This window comes from Tenrec ecaudatus, chromosome 7 (genome assembly GCF_050624435.1).
Source record: "Tenrec ecaudatus isolate mTenEca1 chromosome 7, mTenEca1.hap1, whole genome shotgun sequence".
Classification (NCBI taxonomy): domain Eukaryota; kingdom Metazoa; phylum Chordata; class Mammalia; order Afrosoricida; family Tenrecidae; genus Tenrec; species Tenrec ecaudatus.
This window is the reverse complement of record NC_134536.1, coordinates 53049952-53067656: the sequence shown is the minus strand read 5'-3', so window position 1 is coordinate 53067656 and position 17705 is coordinate 53049952. Positions and strand designations below refer to the sequence as shown.

General features: G+C 40.1%; 1 protein-coding gene across 1 annotated transcript in view; it reads right to left on the bottom strand.

Moving 5' to 3' along the window:
• Window positions 1-1883: 1883 nt before the first annotated feature.
• Window positions 1884-17705, bottom strand: part of CEP85L (centrosomal protein 85L) — a 123036-nt gene continuing 107214 nt past the window's right edge. Inside the window, exons 9-13 of the mRNA XM_075554624.1 lie at window positions 15364-15481; window positions 14883-14933; window positions 12712-12819; window positions 9755-9992; window positions 1884-6427 (exon numbers count right to left, since the gene is read on the bottom strand). Coding sequence (XP_075410739.1) covers window positions 6264-6427; window positions 9755-9992; window positions 12712-12819; window positions 14883-14933; window positions 15364-15481 — 679 coding nt within the window. The 3' untranslated portion in view covers window positions 1884-6263. The remainder of the gene's footprint in view (window positions 6428-9754; window positions 9993-12711; window positions 12820-14882; window positions 14934-15363; window positions 15482-17705) is intronic.

Genomic DNA, 17705 nt, shown 5'->3' with positions numbered 1-17705 from the left:
GATGGTAAATAGGGAGGGGATAAAGAAGGAGGAAGTGAAGAATAAAGAGAGAGCTGATCCCTGATTGCTTGGATGTTGGGCCAGAGGGGTTTAGACCCTGCCCCACAGTGCCGGGACCCAGTGGTGCTGCAGAGAATTGCCCTATTTGACGCGATCGCCTTAGAGGTCTAATGGAGGTTTGTCCTAGGTGCCTCGTGTGGTGTACAGCACACCCACCAAGGGCAGGCTGGAGTTTCTCCTGCTATTTGGGTTGATTTTCCCTAAGCGGAGGGTAGTGGCCTGGAAGCCAGTCATGGCATATGATAGGAGAGAGTGGGAGAGAAGAGGAGAAAGAGGGAAAAAAGATGAAAACAAAATAGTGATAGGGAGAAAATAAAACCCTAACACAAACCTGAGCTTGTTGAGACTGAGTGTGTGGTAGGAATGTTAGAAGGGCTGGTGAATATAGAGAGAAGAAATACGTAGTAGGTAAGGAAATGACTGAGACTTGATCACCTGTCCTTGAGGCTGGAGGAGTTCCAACTCTTCCTCAAGGTAGTGGGGTGGTGTACCCGTTTGATGTAGAGTTCCACAGATGTTGTATGGGATTACTTCAAAAGCAAGATCGCACCCGTGGCCAGGCATCACTTGGGTGCTGGAGTTAGCTGGTGTTCCTTCCTTGTGCTGTATGTAGCACTGCAGCAGGGGCTGGGAGGGGGGGCACTGGGGTGTTCGCTAAGCCTCATCTAGGGTCCCAGGACAGTCAGGGCCTCCCCGGCTATTTGTAGAATCACTGAGAGGAAAGCTGGGCTATTGTCCTATCTAGTCTGCTGGTGCTTACTAGATCAGAGGATTTTATTTTCTAATCCCCCTGGCCAGCTAGAATAAAATCAAATGTAATTGTCTCAGACACTGGACTGCAGTTCCTGGCTGTTTAAGGCTGGCTCTCGCTACAGGTGGTCTTTGTTATGCTAAAAGACACCATGCCCTGTAGCTGAGTTCTGGCATTCCTTAGCTAGGTTTCTTTTTATGCTGATTTATGTTAAGGGCCTCCACCTATGTGCTCCTTGTAGCTGAACAACCTAGACTTGGGTTTGAGTTTTAAACCAATAATATATATTTCACCTTTTTTAATGCTTGTGATGTGCTCCGATTTGGGGGCTGTCAGGCTGACCCCCAGAGGGGGAGATCCGGCTTATTAGCGGCGTTGTTTCCTTCTCAGCCAATTGGAACTAAATTTGCTCCCTGGACTCCCGACTTTCTGCCTATTTTCCCCCACACCGTGATCTTCTTCTACTCTAAGTTATAGCTACCCGCTATCACTCCCCTGGCCATGAGCTCAAGGCAGCCAACTACGCGGACAGCTCTGATATGGGGTTCCCCTCCTGTCTGGGATTCTGTCCCCTCTCGGGCATCAGGAATTGCTGTTCCTGGCAAGGGCACGGCCAGCGCCTGCGGGCTCGCCAAAGCTAGAGCACTTTTTTCTTGGTTTGCTTTGTGAGGGGAAATCCCACACAAAAGGGGGTTCAGGAGAAACTTGGTACCCTAGTTCTAATTTCAGGACTCCCACCTCCCGTTTCCTTTGCCTTACCTCCCAATTTTCTGGTCTGGCAGCAGGAGCTCCAGACGGATGAGTCCTATCTGGTCGCCATTTTCTCCCCTCTCCCCTAGGTGTGGCTTTGTTTTTACAACACTCCTGGTCAGAAAATCTCTACACCCTTCATTTGAAAGACCACTGAGTAGACAGACATCTCCACATTGTATTTATGAGAAGATTTTTATCTGAAAACAGCTGCTGTCATTGAGAATTCACAAAGAGCATCTGAAATTTCAAATAATTTTTATATTAACATGTAAACACTTAGAACAGAAATCTTTTTATAAAAAATTTATTTCTCTGTAAATACAAATTCAAACACCAACAAATTTTTTCCAGTGGAAAAATACTAGCCATTAACATTGAAAACTTTTTTGTTTAATAAATAGAACTTTGGCATTCAAAATTCTAGCTGTAAACCCTATTTGATAAAGGGGAGAGGGGAGAAGAGCCCCTTTACAAAAAAGAGGCAAGAATAATAGGTCAGAAGGCATATAAGCCAACCAGTGGCTTCACATTCTTTTTACAATAACTGTACTTCCATTAACTCGTGACCACTGTATTTACACATGAGGTATTCTGAGTGGTTCAAACACGGAACCTAGTTTACAAAACCACCAGCCATTGTGACTGACAGACCCTCAGCTGTGCTTTTTATGTTTCTCGTCATCACATCAGTGTGATGTTCACTTTTGTTTGCTTAATTAAATAACTATACATCTCTGTTCACACAAACACACACAAACGGGTACATTCCAAGGAAGCTTCCTGCTCACTAGACAGGGAAAAGACATGTATGTCTGATACCCTGCTCATGTTTGTTTCTGGATACCTAGAAATGAAAAAAAAAACAAAACGCTCCTTGTTAAAAAAAAAAAAATCCTCTTCAAGTCTATTTACAGAAGAACAGGTGCAATCCTTTTCAACATTCTTACAGTTCATGGAACATAGAAATGAACGCTTCCTGCAGGCAGAAAGGCACAAAAGGTTCTCTGTGTGTAGTGGCAATGGTGTTGTTAATGAGTTAGTGATTTGAAACCACATTCTTAGTATAGTCAAAATTTCTTTTCAATAAAAACTTCAAAATCTTTACCCCTTCATGATTAAATACATGATACACACAGCAATGGCATTTTCAGGTGAAATCAGAAATTTTACTTTTTATCCCAAAGAGTATCTCTTGTTTTCTGTACAATGAAAATAAATTCCAAAATATATCTGGGCAAACACAAAGAATTAATTTTGGTGCTAAGTGCTGCAGTTCCTGGCAGTTTCGAATGATAGGGTCTGAGTGAGCAAGGTCACGAGGCCTGTGCGTTGCCAGAGTTCCACATCTACAGCGATGCCAGCTGCAAGTGCTACAGGAGAGCGTGTCCGCAATCCACATTAAAGCTGTGCCTGAGCTCAACTGTGCTGCTTTGTAAACAGTAGAGTCCTAGTTCTCAGCCAGTATTTTACTCAATGAACCATTGCAAGAAAGATTACTTTATCCAAAAAAGTAGCTCCTTTAAAACATCCTCTAAGAAATTCCTATTATTGAACTATGTCAAAATTAGTTTATAATCTCAATAAGTCAGAAATGTACAATATCTCTTTTAGTAATACTTTCCAGCCCTTATTTCTAAAAAGCTACCAAAAGAAGTCTAATTAAGTTTAGTTAAGTTATCATGACCAAAATAAATCACTAAAATATAATACTGTTAACATTAAATACTGAATCCTATTTCAAATACGAAAAGGAGTGGTATTTACTTTAAAACCAATCCATGCATGTCTTACCTAGTCAATACGTAGGCTTGTTAAAATTAGAAGCCGCTGGAAATTTACCAACCGTTTAAAGTCATCCTACTTTTCTGACATCAAATGAAAAGACAACTACTCGGCCTCTGGTTCCATTCATTTGACCTGCACTGGTGACATCTGCTTTTGGCGACACAACTGTTCCTCTAGCCCTGCTCTACTGTGACTGAGGCTTAGTCAACGTCACGGTCCAAACAGCCAGTCACAAATACCAATATTCCGTGAGAAATTCCCTAGGAGGGCAAGCATTTTAATCGTAAACAACCTAACTAAAAAGATGCTCCATATCATAGAAAGTGTCCTACTAGATTTATTTGAGGACTTAGGCTACTTTTCATCTCACCCTCTATCACTAAAGGACATTCCGTGTATGGCCCAGTTTACACTAGCGTTTTTGTTTGCCCATCTTTCTTGGCCCATCAGCAATATTTTTGTTTTCAAGAGAATATCAATATTGTAATGATTCCAAGGGGAGGGGAGATCTGTGAAGAGGGCTTTTTTCCCCTGAAAAACAACAATACTGACAAATGTAGAATACTTTTAGTTTCTTTTCCTTACAGACTGTCTTACCCAGGCTCCCTTATAAACTCCAGGTTCCAAGAGGTTAAATCTTAGCTCCCCTTTTTCATAGGTGATATGCATTTTGAAAATTGAAATGCACCTGCAGTAGTCCCTTAATTTCCCATTAAGTTAAAAAATATTATTTTTATCTCAAGATAAGTGAAATGCGTTGTTTTATAAAACATATTAAATAATAATTTTATCCCAACTAAACCAGTAAACAAAAAATGTACTACAAATTAAGTCAAATGACAGTACAACTCCCTCAAACACAGTTAAAGCCTAGAAGATATTTAAAGAAGAGGTGGCCCACATCAATGATTGTTTGCCCACTATCACCATCGCTTTAGGGTAGTTCCGCTCAAAGAGAAGAAGGTCAGAGGTGTTTGCTGTACTTTCGCCTCATCTGCTTTAGGTGCTAGAATCCACTCTCTGTAAAGGGGCACTTTCACAGATGCAAATGCTTGCACAGCAGACTTGTTGGCATGAGATTTTTGGTACAAGTTTACTATTCCCTGATTGCTTTCAGACTACTAATAAAAACTAATGAAGACATTAGAAAGACATATTCCTACCGGTGACTCAGTCCTTCCTACAGGTTAGGGACACCGGCTGCACAATGGCTACAGTGCTGTCTTTTCTTAGTGCCCTGGACCGTCCTACAAAGTCCGTCAGAATATTAGCTAGCACGCTGACACTGAGCAGAAGGGAAATCTGATGTCTTTACAATGCACTATGGCTGAATAACACCTTATTGAGAACTGCCTCCTTGAAGGTGTTAGACTCCCCGCTAGATGTTTCCAACACGGGACGGACTTCAGAGAGTTCTTTTCCAGAGGCACCCTTCCTGCCCGGGAGCTAGCCAGGCAGCACAAAGGTGGTTGGCTCCTGACCAAAACCGCATTCTGCTTGATTGCGACTCCTCACGTCTATACCACTTTTAAAGTTTTGCTCGAAATAATTTTTGAGTCTATCAAGAAACCCCATCATCTTGAAAAGGACAAAGAGTTGCCATATCTGAGCACAGTGCAAGGAGTGCAGTGGATGCTCTCAGGCAACAAGGCAGCGTCCCCACAGAGTGCCAACTACCATAGGAACAATTCCGCCCATTTGAAAGTTTAGAGTTAAATCTTCTTAAAAATCAGTTGCGTTTAGAGTAATACCCTGTATTCCTATTGCAAAGATATCCTGGCCATGGTAACACTTGATGAGAAACTCTAATTTTAATGGACTGTAACCAGATAAAATGAATGAAAGTATCAGCTAAAGTTTGGGTGTTGTTTTATGATAGTGACTATTCATATAAAAAGATCACATACTGGCTTTCTCTGAAAGTAGTTTTGACTTTAAATAATCACAGACACAAAAGTGTTAAAATGTAAACACTGAGAGTCAGATAAATAAGTTACCGTTCCAGAGTCACTGTCTTAATAATACTTTTACAATAATGATCTGAAGCCTTACAAAGTTTGCACTAATGATATGGCTTTGTTTACACTGATATACAAAACATATAAATAGAACACTGTAAAATAGCAAAGGACATATTAAAAATTAGTTTAAATAATGTTAACCTGCTTTGTAATCTAAATTACAATGCTTAAAAAAAAAAAAAACCGCTTCACCATTTCCCACCTCTAAGGCAATCCATAATCCCTCTGGAAAACACTTGGCTTAGCTGCAGTACTAAAATCAACCCAACTCCACAGCTCATCGTCTCAGCACAGTGATTATTAAAAATACAAATGGCTTTACTTTTTGGACTATTCAAACGCGTGCCCGCTGTTAGAACTCTGGTTTAGGCAGCCCTCAAAACCCCATGGTACCACACACGCTCTTGTAGGAACAAGAGTACGGGCGGCAGCAGCTGCACGTGCCCTTTTCAGAAGCACTGCCTCGACCTTGTAAATCCTTGTAATTTCGGTTAGACAGCACACACGCACAAAACAAGAAACTCCTAGAGGATCAGAAGAAACCCTGCTCCTTTTCCTTCTCTCTGAAGGTACTCTTCACAGCTTGGGCCGACACACAGTAGTTGAGAATACAGAGTTTTTCCTTCTTAAATACTTTATCACATTTTTCAAATGGTAATTTGATTTTTTGGGGCCTGATTAGACAAGCCCCTTAAAGACCTTCTTACACCTCCCCCCCTACCCCACAGTAAAAACATATTCACAGGGAAAGAAAAGGTAAACAAAAACAAAACACCTATGTGCAAGTTTCATGTGCCTTGCCACCTTCCACGCTGGCTCCTTGAAAGAAACACGCAGAAACGTCACACGGCAGCACTTAGCATGTCTCATTATTGCTGTGGGGTCAGACTCCATCACTGGGTAATGCAGTTGTCGCCCATGTCCTGAGCGTAGCGGTCAGATATAGCAGTCCGTAACTCATCGATGTCCCTCCGTAACTGGCACACATCCGACAGTTTCTTAGAGAGGGTCTCTGGGCTGTGGTCACTCTCAGACTCTTCAGGTGAACAGTTCATTGCTGGGGAAATAAAACATGAGGGGACTTTCTCAAGTTAATGTATAAAGATATTCGAAGGTTTTCATTTTAATCACCACTAGACCTTTAACAAGTGCTGTACACTAACCAACAGTAATGTTCAGGTTTACATTAAGCCCCATGCAATAATAGATCTGATCAACATAGCCCTGTACCAGCAATTATATGTTCAGTGAAGGACAGCATTCCAAAAGTAAAAAGAAACATTATTGAAGTCACTCGGCACTTCCATTTTCAAAGTCTGGAAACCTGTGCATAGTTGTGGTCAGATAGATAACCAGGTGGCTTTATGGGTTAAAGTGTATGTCTAGAATCATGTGTAGCATATCGATTGACCCGTGGGATTCTACAAACAAGTGAATCATGATGAAAGACAAATTCCCAATGACTTAAGAACTAAGAGTGAAGCTTCATGTCAACTAGATTTTAAAACTATTTACTCATGTTCCTCTTTTTATAAACATATCTCAAGATATAAACCACACAGAACTCGTGACAGTGAAATTAGTCTTTTCTATGCCTTCCCTGGCTCCAGTAGTTTATTGGAGGTATAGAGGTCACATGACTAATTTATTTTAAAAATTCATTAAACATCATTATCTAGGCACTATGCTAGATGCTGAGGTCCAGAAACCAACACAGGATTTAATTCTATAAAGAAACAAACACACTGAAGTTTTCTAGATGATCTGCCTTCACGAATGAGCTCCAATGGTAGAAGAGAGCCATTGGGTCTACCTGGGAGCTGGTGGGTATGTGTTCACTGCGCAGGCTAGGAAGGACAAACAAAGGGAGAGACGGGAAAACAAAATGGTCTGCCCAAAAGCGAGGAGTTCAGCAAGACCAGGAGGCAGCCCTCAACCGTGAAGCATACATGTGAGAGCACAGTGCCAAGACACAGGCGAGAGAAGGAGATGACACCTATTTTCTCTACTACTGGCACCTGTCAACTGTAGGAAGTCGAATGTGTGGCCTAGAAAGGAGGAGCAATGAGAATGCTTGGGGAGAAGTTGGAGGAAGTGGGGAAGATGGGTTACAGAGTGAGAAGGGTGGGCTGCGGAAGGCAGAATGAAGGCAACCATGCCAGGAAGATGGAATGACAGAGTGTGAAACAGGTGAAATCAACCTCACCACGTTCAACCATCAACTTCAGCAGGCAGGGGTTAGGGGCTGAGCGCAGGTCACAGATGGAGGTAAAAGTAGGTGGGGATAAAATCTGGCTTAACAGAGAAGGTGTTAAGGAGGGAGGCAAAGCGGCTTCCTGTTTTGGACATGCGGAGTTTGTGATGCCTATGAGACAGTCCTGTGCTACTCTTCCAGGAAAGATAACTGTAGGGATCAGAGGTAGAGCAGCAGCATAAACAATATGCCACGGATGCATTCACAGAGAAAAGTACTGGACAGAAGTAGTCTAACAATAAAAAGTTCCTGCGGGACACCAATACTAAAGTGGCCGAAAAGTTCACAGCACACTGAGATTCAGTAATCAGAAAAGAGCAAAGCCTAAAAAACAAGGGGGGGTGACCCCTCTTACGTAGCAGAGTTTTAAGGATAATAGGATGAGCAAGGTCAAAAAAGTCGATGGGGCCATGAGAGGAAAGAGAATCTGAACACTCAAAAGTTCACATTGCTAAACAACGCGGTAAAAATTCTGGGTCTGGAGTTTTAAAGACTGAAAGGAGTATGCATTGGGAGAAAAAGGTGATGGGAACTTTGAATCATTTTTTATTCATATTAAGATGCTCTATTACCCTATTACTTGAAGAAGTTATCAAATGCTACTAGTATAATGTAAACGTGTAAGGTTACACAGCAACCCTTTCTAAACTGGTAGAGACAATGTCTTCCTCGTGAGCTTGTTCTTGTGGCTCTCAGGATTGTTTCCAATGAAACCAGTCTAGTTCACCTGGCACACTCCTCGTCCTCGAAGATGCTTTTGTTATTCCTTTCTTCTGTGCGTCACTGTAAGACTACAACACTCTAATGTTTTGCTAAATGTGTGGGCAAGGGCAGTGTTTATTTGCTTTCCTGGCACCTGACTAATGTGTACCATTCGTGGCTGGGCCACACTGGATATTTGAGAAATGTTTATTATGTGAGTGACTAGATCTAAACATTCAGTGTATATGTTTACACACTCATACATGTGGGACACACATCTAGAAACACAAGTACAGAAAAAGGCTCCACTGACATCTCTGAGAAGCACAAAGAGGGACATCTTTCAATTAACAAGTGATGCTTAAAAAAACCCTAAACATCCTAAGAGCTTAAAAAATTAAATGGGTGAATACATTTTCAAATAAGATATTCAAAGACAGGTCTGGATGATCACAGTTAATGACTACATTACCTAAGTTTTTTAATGAAGGTGTTAATATAAAGTGAGTGGGCTTTCTCAATTGCCTGTTTTCTAAATCCTCAATGTCTCTGATCAAGAGCATAGTTTTTCAAAATCAATATTAAAACACAGGATGGGGGAAACTTTTTTATGGAACTGGAAATAAAATTAGATCCCACACTTTAGTTAATCACATTGTTAGGCAGTGACTAAATATAGGCTGTTTCATAAACCTTATTACAAAGTCCATTTCTTCTGTATTAAAAGAGAGACCAGCATGTCATTATTAGGAAAATTTTGAAAGCCTATGCAGAAGGGAGTGTCCCTGTAAAAGCGGCAACCAGGGAAGGGAAACCTGGATGGTCCTGTGATGCAGATCCCATAGTACATGTGGATGCAGGCAAACAGGAAGCGGAGGGAGAGCTGAAAGGAGACATGCATCATAGGACAAGGAAATAGCTAGTGGCCATGAAAAGCGGCTCATTGCCACTGTTGACAGTCACGTTAAGCCACTGCTGCTCTCCATAGGAAAGCAAGGATTTCCATCCTGAAATATTTTACTAGTGGGAGTTATGGCTGGAAAATTAACTTATAAAATTACCACATGGAAGAATAGTTAATACAGCTTAGTCAGGCTCAGAGACTCTATCAGGTTTTATCCGATATAACTACCACTCTAATCGTATTTATAGATTCTCCTTGCTCATCCACACAGCAGATTTCTTTCTACATATCTGCCAATCTGACGAGTGGAGGCTCACTGACAAAAAGCCTGTGCACTTTCAGTGTATAATGAGGTTAGTTCTAGTGATGTCGTAATAGGTACACATAAGCCCACAGAATAAGCCAGTGACCTATAACGCTTTCCTATAAGTAGGAAAGAAGAGGGCAAAATTAAACAGTTGATTCATGAAGACAGGTTCCTAACTGCTAAGCAATAAAGTACAGACAAGTCATCAGCCACTTACATCTGATTCCCAGTAGCAGGGACAGGTTCGGCTCCTTGCCCTGAGCACGCTGATTCAGAATGCTACACAATGCTTTCAGGTCAAACAAACAATAGGACATCTCCTTGAACAGCTGATCAATCACAGTCAAGTCAAATACCGGCCATTTGGAAGGAACTGCCTGCCGCCTAGACTGGTCGGCTTCCTGACTCTGGTCCAGCGAAGAGCAGGTCTCTTCTGCTTGGCTTTGGTTCTGTACCTGGTAAAGAAAACAGAAATTAGGTTGTCAGACCAGAAGAAAGGTACTCAAAAGCCTCCGGGCCCCGAGGCTACAGAGAAAACCTGTCTGCACATTCAACTGCATACACAGTGAAAAATAAAGCCGAGAGAGAGGTGACCATTCCACTAGTGGAAGTGACTCCCCAGGTGCCAAGCCTGAGACAGAAGATGTGCGTCTCAACAGTCTTAACTTCTGGGGGAGGGGGGGTGGTTCCCTCACTCGCATCCTCAGCGTCTGGGCAGTTGACATCTCTTCTACAATGAAATACATGCCAAGGACACAAGAACTATTAAGAAACTTTAAACCTCTCTCTCTAGTTTTATTGCTTCTAGTAATAGTAATACAGTTACTTTGAAACTATTTTTTTGTACATTGAGGGGAAAAATCAACTGTTGATAGCAATAAAAATGTCAAGTGTTAGGAGAAAAAGAAATCTAAGTATAAAATCAAGATAGAACGAAAACAACCCAAAGCCTTCAGACTGAAAGACAGTGTCAACATGAACTCATGTTCCAACACTCAGGGGAAAGTAGCCACACCCCATCCCAAAACACCACTTAAATGGCAGTTTAATTAACTCTCTGCTTGGGGTTACATTTCAGATAAGGCCATATTGATGATGGATAGCTCATTTTTAGCGACAACTGCCAGCAAAAAATGAAATAAAGAATGATATAATTAGGGGGAAATTCACTATTTTCTAGCCTAACATTTCAGGCACTGATCATGAGTAGAAGCTAACAGTATTAAGGGACCTTTTGCTGTAAAACTGTGTCTTCACACAGTTGATGTGGCAGATTACTTGCCAGTTATTAGCTCTAACTTTACAAAGGGACAGCAGTGTCACTCCGGTGGTTGTCACCCAGTGCAGGAACTCACAGTGGACCTCCTCCCAGGCAGATTCCTTAGTAATGTCTATTAGGTATTTTTATCATAGCACAATGTGATTTATGTAGTTATACATTGCTGAAATGCAGTACACTCTTTATAGAAATATTAACAATGTTTTGTAAAATCTTTTCACATTGAACTACATTATTCATTACTGAAAGTCTGAAATTTTTTTAATTCTTAATTTTCAGTACAGTTATTGATGTATGTTCATAAATACTAATTGACAGAACATTGAGGTTGAAACAAGATCGCTTGACAAAACCAGTGACAGTCATAAAAACAACAGTGTGTGCTGGCACAACCACACAATTCAAAGAGCGACTGGGACTGGGTAATAATGATGACTGACTAGAGTAGGCTAGACAGTTCAAAAAGTAAAGTACCATAGCATTTGAGTCTTAGAGGAATATTTCATAACCTAGGATTACAAAATTGTTGCTATAACCAACTGCCAGGTTATTTTTTAACAAAAAATCATTTAAAATTATATTTCTGCTGAAATATTACACAAAAATTATATATTTTGTTGCCACCCATTGTGGTCTGCAGCCCCACCCCCACCCCCATTCACCTAATAATGCCACCACCTTAATCCCATGATCACTGGTCATGTCACAGCTAAATAAACAAAAATTACAGATCCCAGGATATAAACAACATCTGCAAAGTATTCATGCAAAAATGTGTGATCTGAATTGCATCCCACCTTTTGTTCTAACTTTAACTTACAAAAATTGCACAGGAATTGAGAACAAGCTAAATGACTCCATGGGGAAGCAAGTGGATAAAGGTAGCAAGAGTGAGAACCTATGTCCCATAAGGTCCAGTTTCTTTAAAAGTCACCGTGGGGGAAGAAGAGTCTTAAATGTATCATTCTCGATTAGATTATCATTTCAGCAGCCACTCCATGAAAGCACTGCAGAAGAGTTGAGGCAGTTTGTATAGAGTCTTGTCAAGCTGATCTGACTCGTCACAGCCCTACAAGGCAGAGGAGACAGATCCCTGGGCTGTATATTTTTATGGAGCAAATGGTCTCATCTTTCTCCTAAGAAGGGGGACAGCTAGTGAGTTCAAGTTGCCAATCTTAGCAGCCCATTGTGCAACCATATGGACTCCCAAATTCACTGCCATTGAGTAGATCCCAGCGCAAAACAGCCTTGTAGGACCGAGAAGAACTGTCTCTTTGGGTTTCCAAGGCTGCACATCTTTCTGGATACAGAAAGCCTCGTCTTTTTTCATGGAATGACTAGTGAGTTTGAAATGCTGACCTGTGGTTAGCCGTCCAACATATAACCACCGGAACACCAGGACTTGTATATCATATCAACGAGATAGCAATAAATGTTAAAGAATTATTATTCTTTACTGAGTTGATAATTGCACTGTGGCTACATAGGAGAATGTTCTTCATTTTTAGAGATGCATTCTTAAGTATTTAGGGGAGGAATTATATAAGAATATAAAATGAAATTAGTATTTTTGTATTGGTTTATATATTTCATCTATTCAAATGAACATCCAAGGGTAATTGTGTTTTTCCATTTCAGTGTATGTCTTGAGTACTTTGGACCTAATCTCTACATAATATTTGATTCTATTGTAGTTCAAGTATATGAAATTGTATCTACAACATAAAGCATAAAAATGTTTGTCTTTTTAATTACATCTTAGGTTAGAGACTTAAATGGGTTTTGTTAACTGGACCATCAATCTAATATTCAATTATTTTAAACAATAAACATTGGTTTAAACTTAAATAGGAAGTGAAACATCCTTTGAAACAATTCAAATTTATTCTACTCACCCCATGCAATGCTTGTGTTAATCTCTGTATATTTCTTTCTTTCTTTTCTAGTTCTTCCACCATCCTTTGAGTGGTCAATTTCTCTTTGGATAATTTTCCTTGCATAGACTAGAATAAAGGGGGTTAGAAAGCGAATCTGTTAACATCCAAAATTCAATGTCCATTGATCTAGGTAACCAAGAACCCTGGCTCCAAGTCCTCTCTGCTTCCAGGGAAGAGGATGCCTTGACTTCACTGCTACAGTGAACGACTCCAAGGGAACGAGTGGAGGGCGTGCCACCCTCACAAAAACGTTTTTAACACAGGTGCAGGAAACACATCCAAGCTAAAGCTTCTGGTTAATGATGTGACACACATGTTAAAGAATCTTTATACGTTGGTAAACTATGAACAACAAACCTCTCGCATTTTTTCTCCTCCAGCATTTGAAACAAAGCTAACCTCCTTTCGAGTATAGTGTTATACTAAGTGATTGCAATGCTGAACTCAGGCTAATAGCCAACACTGGGTCCAGATAGGGGCTAAAAGAAAATAAAATATAGCAGGCTAAGTACTGTACATAAAAGTACTGTATATCCAAGATCAGAGATATACCGGTACTTGTATTCAGCAATGCTTGGGCGGAGCAAGGGGGCGTGACCAAGCGCGGGTAAGACTGTAAAGGCTATGTCATTGGTCACAGCCCTGAAGAGCTGGAGAAGAAGAGTGGCTACATCGACATTCATCTGACAAGGACACGGTGCACCCCAGGGACCAGCACACAGAAGCGGGCAGGTTCTTGCCCAGTACGGCACTGACACCACAGAGGCTGCGGGCGAGCAGGAGAAAGAAGAGCAGCAATACCAGCAGTCATCGGACCATCCGCAGATGAGCAGGAGAGACTGGAGAACAGGTTAGTGGGACCCTCACTCGAGTTCTATTGGTTTGGGGACGTAAAAGGGTAGTGGTTAATTCTAACTAAGAGATGGAAAAGATATTTTAAAAGGTAGAGAAAACAAGTTAGGAGAAAGAAGACCGCGTGTTAACACAGATCGTTATATTAAACCAAAAGTCAAACCAATTCTAACTCATGGTGACCCTATAGGTCATAGAACTGTCCCTGGAGATTTCGTTATGGAACAAGGAACTCTGGTGGCGCAGTGGGAAATTGTCAGGCGACTAACCAAGAGATCAGTGGAGCTTAAGCTTTTCCACTGGCCCAGGGCAGAGAGATATGGCAGCCTGCTTCTATATGAACCTACAGCCTTGGAAACCCTATAGGGCAGCGGTTTTCAGACTGTGGGTCGCGACCCCTTTGGGGGTCAAACGACCCTTTCACAGGGGTAACCCGATTCATAACAGTGGCAAAAATGCAGTTATGAAGTAGCAATGGAAATAATTTTTATGGTGTGTATGTGTGTGTGTGTGGGGGGTGTCACCACAACACAAGGAACTGTATTAAAGGGTCACAGCATTAGGAAGGTTGAGAACCACTGCTCTAGGGCATTTCTCCTCTTCATACTATAGGGGCACTATGAGTTAGAATCAACTCAAAAAGGATTTTTGTGTGTGTGGATTTTTCTCGTTTGTTTTTAGTTAATCTTTATGCAATCAGACAGCTGCACCTTTCTCTCCAGCAAAGCAACTAATGACCTTTCACTTGGTAGCTGAGTACTTTAACCACTGCACCATAAAGACCCCAGTATTTGTATTACGCTCTATCAGTGGGGAAACAAGGAGGAACAGAGAGAAGCTTGTGGGACAGCCATTATCTAAGGGATAGGAGAGAGCTCACTGAGAATTCTGAAGAGAATCTGACAGGGAGGAGGAAGAGAAGACTTGGGCATGCGCTATGGCTAGTCTGTGAGATAGGAAACGTGTGTAACACAAAATAACACGCGAACTCTAAACAGCCCTTAGTTTCTAGCTATTAGGACATTGATGACTTTAGCCACATGCCTTCTAGGAGACAGACTGATTAGAAGGAGGGCATTGGATATTTTTCATAACTGATTTGTCAAATTGCATTTTCTTTCTAAAAAAGCAGAGTAATATTAAAAATGTTCAACTTCACCTCATGTTCCTATCAACATTATATCTCCTTCTATATTTGTATGTTAAATTTATGCCAGGTGAGCATAACCACAGATCAACATATAACTAAGCTAAAAGGAGCACAAGGCATTCCTTACCTGAATTTCTAAAATCATTCCATCAATCTCATCTTGTTGGCTGCCTATTATCTAAAAACAAGAAGTAACAATCAGTTTGAGTCAAATCAATTTTTTCCATTGCTTTAATACCAGTACAAGTATTTGTACCCTGTTTCCTTTACATAGGATTTAGACTGCATATATGTAAAATGCAAGTCTTCCTCCAGGTCATGATAAAACTCTTCTCTAATTTATACCAATTATAAAAATAAAATAACAGATACAGACTTTAATTTAGATATATATAAAAGCTAAGACTAATTTAGACAGATAAAAAATATCCCTTGTTTTTACCTGGAAAGTGGAATATCTTTCATTTGGCTTTTAAATTAATTAAATTTACTTGCATGGCTATGTTCTTTCTGCATAAGCACACACACTAACTGTCAGTAAAGCTATAAACGATGCGCCCATCCACACAGTGCGGGCTTCAGAGCTGCTGTCAAACGTGACCACGGACCTTACTCGCACTGTCGTTTTGCTCCCGGAGGTTCGCGTTTTCGTTCTGGAGCTGCTTCGCGTCTAACATGGGCAGACGGACTCCGTCTTCAAGGCATCTTTCCACTTTTTGCTGTAAGCTGTTTAGAAAGATAAAGTCTGCTTGTTGAGTATGCTCTTCCAGGTGACTTCAGCATAACTGAAGGGCCGTCTTGGGTCTAAAATACTTTTTAATGAAGCAGTAATAAATCAAAACCCAGAAACAGGAGATGCATACATGTGAAGACCTGTGTTTCATACATTCAGGTAGATACGAGTAGGTGGTGATCATAGTCAGAGAGCGGCCAATCATCTTTTCAGAAACCATAAATTTGAGATCAGAGACACCAGTTGTTAAGTGACATCCTTAGGTGCCAGGGGCCCGAATGAGATCCCTCATTCTAACACCTGTTTTTCCTGCCTATGTGAAACTAAAGGATTTCTTGGTTAAGAGGACTGTGACAGAAGTTCAAGAATCCAGGAAGTCTTTGCCCTTGATTCTCAACTCAGAAAAAAGTTGACTTGTAAGAAGGTCATGTTGCCCATAAACAACCCATATTACATCTCTTCTGTGTCAATTACTGAACCTAGCAATTTTGCATTTTTGAAGTAGAAACAACAAAAAGTTGCTTCCTTGTCAAATTAAAAATAAATTTAAAAACAAGGGAAAAAATACAGAGGCAAGCCATGACAGAGGAAGATTTGAGTTAAAAGGAACATAACAAAATAAAATCAGCAGCAAGAAAACAAAGATTAATCCTGTTTTAGCCAGTCTTCCTACTCAGGAGTTGTACAGCACTGAACGGCCCTTCATAATTTGGATTTTGCTATCACTTTATTTCTTCTTTCAAGTACTATAGCTTTGTTGTATTTTTACTTTCTTTCAAAAAAAGAAGAAAAAGGATATGCTGATTTTGGACCAAAAACTAGTAGTCCTAGTTAATGCAACAAGGGCTTCAGATGTGTAACTCATGGCACTTAAGAGGTTATTTTATGTTACTAATGTAGTGCATACTACCTTGTATTACCTTACTGCTTTTCATTCATTACTTATATTTTAGAACACTTTTCCCCACTTCATTGTCAGCAAACAACTTCTATGTATTTATACCATTTCAGAAATGCACTTAACACATTAAAAATATTAACGTATCCCTCACTTACATACACACCCACACACACACACACAGAGTCAGCTATAAAAAGATAAAAACGAACTAGGTCATGGGAAAATACAAAGTAAGTCTTCTTTCATGTATGTATTTTTAGATTATGAAATATATTCACATAGGAAAATAATAAATTCATTCACTAATAGTAGAGGTACTTAGTAGTGGTTCCACCCAAACACTTCTTCTCTAATGGAAAACTTTTCTTATTTCATTTATAATACCAATAGTTCTTAAATATTTATAAATATTCATAAATAGGGAATTGGAAATATCTAAAAATAAGTAGACGTCGCACAGTCACACATACATCTTAAGTTCCTCAGGAATATTTTATTAAAATCCTGAGACAGCTAAGATAACCTGCCCTTCTCCCAAAGTCACCTGACACCAGAGTAATACAATTACTGAACAACTTTAGAAAACCTTCTCTGGTCATTTGTATCTATGTGAAATTCACTGCACTAAATCTTTTCCATAGCAAGAATGAGACTCAATATTTTCCAAAAACCTAATTAAAAAGAAAATGGTAATAGCCCAAAATCCGACGTAAATACATATAAGACGTTTCAAGCACTTTTAATTATGCTGATATAAGAACATAAACATTGTTATAATCATAATGCTTTAGAAAACTGGCCACTTATATATTATCTCCTACTATTAATAAAGATGAAAGAAAAAATATACAGTTGAATTACTATAGGCCAAGAAGCTATTTTCAGACTAGAAAAGAGGATGGAAAAGTAGTGAATTGCAAATAGGAGTAAATAACGCACAAAGGAGAAAAATATTCTTAGAATGAAATGTACACAATTCTACATTTTCAAACCCCTGTTAGGAACACTTCAGACTGAATGTCCCGGGAAGCAGATTTTCTCCACTGACATCCACGGGAATGTGAAGCCAGCACACTGAAGCAGGATGGCGTGGAATTCTCTGAGCAAGAACAGTGAGTTGCATAATTGATATAGGTGTGCCAAGAATGTATTTGTTACATAAAGCTTTAGTTTTATCTATTGGTAGACGACAATCTAGACATTGGCTTAAGTGGTATTAAAAAGTACATGTGCACGTACACATAAACATAGTTTTTCTGACTTTTCAAGATTTCAATTGCAATTTCCCAGCTTAGTAAATACACTAGCTAAAAATA